The sequence below is a fragment of the Dendrobates tinctorius genome, unplaced genomic scaffold (genome assembly GCF_039654945.1).
Source record: "Dendrobates tinctorius isolate UK_male_01 unplaced genomic scaffold, ASM3965494v1 ptg000063l, whole genome shotgun sequence".
In the NCBI taxonomy this organism is placed as follows: domain Eukaryota; kingdom Metazoa; phylum Chordata; class Amphibia; order Anura; family Dendrobatidae; genus Dendrobates; species Dendrobates tinctorius.
This window is the reverse complement of record NW_027361731.1, coordinates 20,973,979-20,982,139: the sequence shown is the minus strand read 5'-3', so window position 1 is coordinate 20,982,139 and position 8,161 is coordinate 20,973,979. Positions and strand designations below refer to the sequence as shown.

The 8,161-nt window shown below is 46.6% G+C and overlaps 1 protein-coding gene across 1 annotated transcript; it reads left to right on the top strand.

Moving 5' to 3' along the window:
* Positions 1 to 5,791: 5,791 nt before the first annotated feature.
* Positions 5,792 to 7,534, top strand: LOC141094324 (uncharacterized). The gene is made up of 2 exons (XM_073580163.1): positions 5,792 to 5,992; positions 6,103 to 7,534. Exon 2 carries the CDS (start codon positions 6,338 to 6,340, stop codon positions 7,517 to 7,519), a length of 1,182 nt encoding a protein of 393 aa, XP_073436264.1. The 5' UTR covers positions 5,792 to 5,992; positions 6,103 to 6,337; the 3' UTR covers positions 7,520 to 7,534.
* Positions 7,535 to 8,161: the final 627 nt, after the last annotated feature.

Genomic DNA, 8,161 nt, shown 5'->3' with positions numbered 1-8,161 from the left:
ACACACGTTTTCTGTTGGTGGGGTTCAGCCTAAGTTTCTTTTGGCGATTACTCTGATCTGTTCCCTGTCCACATTTTGTGGATTCGGGAGCAGCGCTAAACCTAATGGACTTGGATTTTGCTAAACGTTGTGGATTTCCGTTGACACCTCTGCAGACACCTATCCCTTTGAGGGGATTGATGCTACCCCTCTGGCTAAAAATAAACCTCAGTTTTGGACCCAGTTGGTCATGCGGGTCGCCCCAGACCACCAAGAAAATTGCAGATTTTTGGTGTTGCATGGTCTGCATGATGCCGTTGTTCTGGGGTTTCCCTGGTTGCAGATTCATAATCCAGTTTTGGATTGGAAGTCTGTGTCTGTGGTGAGTTGGGGTTGCCGGTGTACCTTTAGTGAGGCTCCGTTTTTTTCCACCTCTCCTCAGTCGCATGAGGTTCCTGACTATTTGGCGGACTTCTATGATGTATTTAGTGAGAATGAGTCTGCGTCCTTGCCTCCTCATAGGAGTTATGACTGTGCAATTGAACTAAGCCCGGGGTGTAAATTTCCTAAGGGTCGGCTCTTCAATTTATCTGTACCCGAGCACGAGGCTATGCCGTCCTATATTAAGGAGGCGTTGGAGAAGGGTCATATTAGACCATCCTCTTCACCCTTAGGTGCCGGGTTTTTTTTTGTGGCCAAGAAGGATGGTTCTTTAAGACCTTGTATTGATTATCGTGCCCTCAATAAAATTACTATTAAATATCAGTATCCGTTACCCCTGATTTCAGATCTATTCTCTAGAGTCAGAGGTGCTTGCTGGTTTACCAAGCTGGACCTCAGGGGGGCGTATAATCTTATCCGCATTAAGCAGGGGGATGAATGGAAGACGGCGTTTAATACTCCGGAGGGACATTTTGAGTACCTGGTGATGCCTTTTGGGCTCACTAATGCCCCTTCTGTCTTCCAGTGCTTCATGAACGATATTTTCCGAGACTTTGTCGATAAATTTTTGATTATCTATCTGGACGATATTTTGATCTTCTCCAAGGATTGGGATGCTCATGTGGAACATATTCGGACTGTGTTCCGGATCTTGAGAGAGAATTCTCTGTATGTCAAAGGATCAAAATGCCTTTTTGGAGTACAGAGGATTTCTTTTTTGGGATTTATTTTGTCTCCGTCAACTTGCTTCACCGTCATTATATGTGGGGGGCTGCCTATTGCTTTGGGGTCTGCTCTGGGGCAGTTAGATTTCCCCTTTCCTTCTTTAGGCCTATGTATCTCTCCGGCTGTGATCGAGGGGTCTAGGTCATCGTAGGAACCCCCACGGCTACTGCTAGTTGTGTTGATAGGTTCAGGGGTCTGCAATCTGATAGTTGCCAACTTCTCTGGTTTTCTGGACTTAGCTAGCATTTCTGTTTTTGCCTCCTACGGTGACTCAATCATAACAGAATCACCCGCCAAACCGCAGATCCTTGGGTACTCAATAGCAGGAAAGAATTGTGTTTTAAAAAAAAAAAAAAAGGTGTGTATATTCTTTCCTCTATATCTCTGAGGCCGTAGGGGGAATTTTTTTTTCTCTCAATGGAGATAAAGCTTCTCCAAGCATTGGGATGCTCATGTGGAACATATTCGGACTGTGTTCCGGATCTTGAGAGAGAATTCTCTGTATGTCAAAGGATCAAAATGCCTTTTTGGAGTACAGAGGATTTCTTTTTTGGGATTTATTTTGTCTCCGTCAATTATTGAAATGGACCCGGCCAAGGTACAGGCCATTTATGATTGGGTTCAGCCCACTTCTTTGAAGGCCCTCCAGAAGTTTTTGGGTTTTGCTAATTTGTATCGGAAATTTATAGCAAAATTTTCTAGTATTGCCAAACCATTGACTGACCTGACCAGGAAGGGTGCGGATGTGTTGAATTGGTCTCCGGAGGCGGTTGCTTCCTTTCAGGAGCTGAAGCGTAGATTTACCTCCGCCCCGGTTCTGCGGCAACCTGATGGCTCACTCCCGTTTCACGTAGAGGTGGATGCTTCTGAGATTGGTGCAGGAGCAGTGTTGTCCCAAAAGGATTGTAATACTATTGTAGGAACTCGAGGATTCTGATAGCGTGGGGCAATGAACAGACAGAAGCGGGTTACTTTAGTGCAAATAGTGTATTTTATAACAGCAGTGACACCCAAAAACAGTATGCTGATAACCTGAAGTGAGACAAGTCCTAAAGCTATATAGAAATTCAGTAAAGTTCCTAAAACAGAGTCCTCATAAACATGTGATCCAAGGTGAGTGTAACACTCAGGTGATGTGGCGCAGTTCACAACGTAGTGATGCAGAGAGAGTCCAATCAGAATACTCCAGCAAGGAAAGGTAGCACCTGAGCCGGTTTTATACACATGAACAGGAAGTAGGGCACACAAAAACAGCAACCTCCATCTTAACAAAGGGCAAATTCATTCACAAGGTGATTTAGAAAACCCGGAATACTGACATTACTCCCCCCCTAGAAACGGCCTCAGGACGATCCCGGACCAGGTTTGTCTGGGTATCTCCGATGAAACTGAGCAACCTTCAGGGGAGCATTGATGTTACTTACTGGTTCCCAGGAATCGTCTTCAGGAGAGTAACCCTGCCATCTAACTAGATACTGAAGCCGGTTTCAATGAAGTCTTGAATCAATAATGTCCTGGACCACAAATTGTTCTTCGCCATTAACCAACACTGGTGGAGGAGGAGGTACGATACGTCCCTGAAACTTGTTAGGAGAAACCGGTTTTAATAAAGAAACATGAAACACTGGGTGTACCTTTAGAGTTCGTGGTAGCTTCAGCCGACAAGCAAAGGAGCTCACAATCCCGGTAATTTTGAATGGACCGATGAACTTCTGTCCCAGTTTCTGCGAAGGAACACCCAACCTTAGATTCTTGGTAGACAACCAAACCGAGTCTCCTACCTTATACAAAGGTGCTGGTTTTCGGAACCTATCAGCTGACTTCTTGTAACGCTCCTGTGCTATAGTCAGAGAGTCCTTCAAAACTTCAAGATTACGTTGCAACAGCTCCACTCTGTCTTGAACCGCCGGTACCGAAGAGACAACCGGAGACCTAGGGAGAATATTTGGATGATATCCCAGATTGGCAAAAAAAGGAGTTACCTTCGTGGAACTGCTCTGTGAGTTGTTGTACGAAAATTCCGCTAAAGGAAGTAGCTTCAGCCAGTCATCCTGCAAATGACTGACGTAGCAGCGTAGATATTGCTCCAAGGTTTGATTGGTACGTTCGGTCTGCCCGTTGGTCTGAGGATGGTATGCAGAAGACAAGCAAACATTAATGTGGAGCGTAGAGCAAAATTCTTTCCAAAACCTAGAGGTAAACTGTATTCCCCTGTCAGAGATGATCTCATCTGGTACCCCATGCAGCCGGAAAACGTTCTGGATAACCAGATCCACTGTCTCTGTAGCTGAGGGGAGACTGGTACAAGGAATAAAATGGGCCGCCTTTGTTAAATGGTCCACTACCACCAAAATAGTGTTTTTACCGCCAGAGGTGGGTAATTCCACAATAAAGTCCATCGAATTAGACCCCCAAGGGCGAGATGGTACGGGTAGTGGTTTGAGAAGACCAGTAGGTGAAACACGAGGAACTTTGTACCGGGCACAAACCTCACAAGAGCGGACATACTCATTCACATCGTTTAAGCAGGTAGGCCACCAGAAAAAACGACTTAAAAATTCCTGAGTCTTCTGTACCCCCCTATGACCAGCCAATATGGAGTCATGGACCAATTTGAGGATTCGAAGTCTCACAGCCTCTGGGACGTAAATACGTCAATCTCTAAGGCTGGTTTCACATTTGCGTTTTTTAGCGCTGGAAAAAAACGCATACGTGCGCATGCGATTTTTCCCCTATATTTAACATGGGTGCGCATACATGCGCGCTTGTAAGCGCATGTATGCGATTTTCATGCGCTGCGTTTTTTTGGGGTGTGCGTTGGTATTTTCCAGACGCTGCATGTTGCATTTTTTGGCCCTGGAAAAAAGCGCATGCGCACGTATGCGCACGTTTTGCGCTAAAAATGGCCATTATAGCCTATGGATGCGCATACGTGCGCACTGGCATGCGCAGGTATGCGATTTTTTAGCGCTGCGTTTTTTGGGTGGTGTCCACTTTTTATCCTAGTTAGAATCTTCTAAAGTCAAAAAAAAAAAGTCTATATAAAGGAGGTGCCTGCCAAAACTCTGCCACTACTACACTGAGAGATTGAAGAGCAGACAGTCAACCAAGAACCCATTATATCAGCGAAGAATGTGAGTATATTACATTATATGCCTGTCCTTTTAAATTATGTATGTACTAATGATTTTTATTATTTTTACATGCAGTATGTCTTCAGAATCCGAGTATTCCCCATCGCGGCAGGAATTGGCGCAAGCAGACCGTGAGGTGATTATTTTCGTGCATCTGGTAAGTATATCTGCTGCTTCTCCAAATCTCTTACGTTTTTTTCAACTTTCAGACATCGTCATCATCATCTGCGGACGGCACTAGTGAGGGCGAAGAGCAGGAGCAGCGAAGCCAAGTCCCGGTGGTGATACGGAATGTAAGTATCAAATGATTTGTAATGTTCTTTATTTTTTATCTTCTATTTTTACTCATTTTTTTGTTTCTTTTTTTGTAACTTTTTATTCAATTTAAATTTGATTATTCTAATGAATGTGTTTTGTCTAGGTTCCACAACGGGATGAAGACGTCTACCTGGATAATGAGCAGCTCATCAGCCTGGTCCAGGAGCGTTCGCCGTTGTGGGACAGCCGTGACCGGCTGTACAAGGACAATGTGGTGACCCGGCGGCTATGGAATGAGGTGGCCGCAGCGTTGATGGATGGCTGGAACAGCGCCACAGCATCCTCCAAAAAGGCGTTTAGTGAGTATTTCCCTGCTCTGTATTGTGCCGCAGTGACTGTTGTCCTTGACGGCACTGTTGGGTTTCGTGCTAGGCGTATTCTAGCAGGAAACCCAACAGTGTCATCGGTGTCTACAGTGACTGCTTTGAGTATTGTATTGCTACATTGTGCCGCAGTGACTGTTGTCCTTGACGGCACTGTTGGGTTTCGTGCTAGGCGTATTCTAGCAGGAAACCCAACAGTGTCATCGGTGTCTACAGTGACTGCTTTGAGTATTGTATTGCTACATTGTGCCGCAGTGACTGTTGTCCTTGACGGCACTGTTGGGTTTCGTGCTAGGCGTATTCTAGCAGGAAACCCAACAGTGTCATCGGGGTCTACAGTGACTGCTTTGAGTATTGTATTGCTAGATTGTGCCGCAGTGACTGTTGTCCTTGACGGCACTGTTGGGTTTCGTGCTAGGCGTATTCTAGCAGGAAACCCAACAGTGTCATCGGGGTCTACAGTGACTGCTTTGAGTATTGTATTGCTAGATTGTGCCGCAGTGACTGTTGTCCTTGACGGCACTGTTGGGTTTCGTGCTAGGCGTATTCTAGCAGGAAACCCAACAGTGTCATCGGGGTCTACAGTGACTGCTTTGAGTATTGTATTGCTAGATTGTGCCGCAGTGACTGTTGTCCTTGACGGCACTGTTGGGTTTCGTGCTAGGCATATTCTAGCAGGAAACCCAACAGTGTCATCGGTGTCTACAGTGACTGCTTTGAGTATTGTATTGCTACATTGTGCCGCAGTGACTGTTGTCCTTGACGGCACTGTTGGGTTTCGTGCTTGGCGTATTCTAGCAGGAAACCCAACAGTGTCATCGGGGTCTACAGTGACTGCTTTGAGTATTGTATTGCTACATTGTGCCGCAGTGACTGTTGTCCTTGACGGCACTGTTTTTTTTTATCAACAGTGGACAAAGTCCGAACACGTTGGCGTTCGATCAAGGACCGCTTCAACAGTGATGTTCGTGCTGAGGGCCAGGTTCGCAGTGGATCTGCGTCAAGGACCAGAACTAGATACCGTCACTATCACGCGTTGCAGTTCCTAAGACCGGTCCTTGCCACAAGATCGTAAGTATTATACATTTTGGGTTTTTATTTTTATTAATCTGTGTTTTTCTAATCCACAGCTGATGCTTCTTGTAAAGGCATGGTAGTAATGATTTTCCTTTCTTCCACAGCACCTGGAGCAGCACCCTGCAACCTGGCCCTGGAGCGGTCCTTCCTCGGACGTCCTCTGACCCGTCCCAGCCATCCGACAGCCAGGAAGCACCTTGCAGGTCAGCCACACACACAGCTGGTGACCAGGAAGCTGGGCCATCAGGTGTTCCCCTGTCCCAGGTCTCTGCCACTGGTTATGCGGGCACTACCCGCCAGCGGCAGAGGGCCTTGGACAGGAATGTCTTGCCCGAGTTTATGCATTTGAGCGAGACATTTAATTCCAGCCTCAAGTCACTGTCCGACAGAGTTGAAAGCGGTTTTGCACTAATGGAACGTGGTTTTAACCACTTTGAACACCGCTTCAATTCTGTAGAACAGCGCCTTGACCGTCTGGAGGCCGACCTCAACAGACCAGCACACCATTTTTTTAGTAAGATTGAAAAGGGCATGGCGGAACACCTTAGTCCTGATCAACAGCTGAATGTGCTGCAGGCCTGCAACAATGCTTTCTTGCAGGCTATGCAGCATAATCGGTACGGTCAGCAGTCAGTGGTGTCCTTTCCACCTGTGCCACCATTGACTCGCTTCACCTCACTACCGACTTGTGCTGCATACCACTGCACGGACACCTCTCTTCAAAGCCAGGACACCCACCGTTACACCACCACAAGTCTGAGTGCAGCTGGTCACTTCACCGACACCACCATGGCAAGCGCTGCTCCTGTCTGGAGCACCACCGCCAATCCCATGCATGCGTGGAGCTCAGCCACCACTAGGCAAACATGGAACAGCCCTGCCGCTACAACAACATGTAGTAGCCCTGCCACCACCACTCTGCAAACCTGGGCCATCACTGCCGCCACCAGTCCTCCTGCAAGGACGAGCACTGACAACGAAGAGCAGCATCAGCCACCTCAGCAGCAGCAGCCAACTCAGCAGCAGCCGCCACCTCAGCAGCAGCCGCCACCTCAGCAGCAGCAGCCACCTCAGCAGCAGCCGCCACCTCAGCAGCAGCAGCAACCACCTCAGCAGCAGCCACCTCAGCAGCAGCCGCCACCTCAGCAGCAGCCGCCACCTCAGCAGCAGCCGCCACCTCTGCAGCAGCAGCCGCCACCTCAGCAGCAGCAGCCATACCAGCAGACGGGGGACCTACATTCCATATTTGCCCCTACTTCAAGGCGAAATCAATCAAGGCGGGCATTGGGCCAAAGTCGGTCCAGGCACACAAGCCTACGGCGACATGCCATTACAACTAATGTAAATGAACAGATTTCCTCTCCTACAAGTGTTCCAAGTTTAATTCCCTTAACTGGACTACCTTCCCCCACAAGTTTTGTTGCCCCTTCCCCTCAAACACCGTCTTCAACTGCAAGTGTTGCATATTCCCTGCACACCCCCAAATTGAAACCATCTGCCCCCAAACGTCGTAAAAAATAATTTTTATTTTTTTTTTTGTGATAAAAAATAAATTTACATTTGTGGTTCACCATTAATAAGTTTCATTAATGTTGTTTGCGCCGCTCACACACACTGATGGGTAAATACATGTTAAAAACCAACCCAAAGGCTAGTATAGTCATATGTGAAATAACATGGACTAGTATAGTCATTCCAAGGCCTAGTGTAATAACTCGAGTTTTACCAAATAGAATCTGGTTTCATGAAAAACAAACTGTTGAAACTATAAGTTTCTTTCTAGTTTCACCAGTTTGTTTTTTGTGAAACAAGATGCTAGTTGTTAAAAATCGAGTTATTACAGTAGGCCTTGGTATGACTATACTAGGCCGTGGTATTTCACATATTACTATACTACTAGCCCCAAGGCCTAGTATACTCATATTTGAAATACCACGGCCTAGTATAGTCATTCCAAGGCCTAGTGTAATAACTTGTAATGGAGCAGATTACATGAGCAGATTACATTCATCCACTCAATGCTGACTTGTATTCCCCATGGACTTTCATTGGGGTTGGGTTTTGAGGGTTGTGTTTTGAGAAAATCACATACTTTGTTTTAAACTAGTTGCACAATTTTCTCTTAAATGGTTTCCTGATTCATGGCCTGCAGCTTTGCTCATT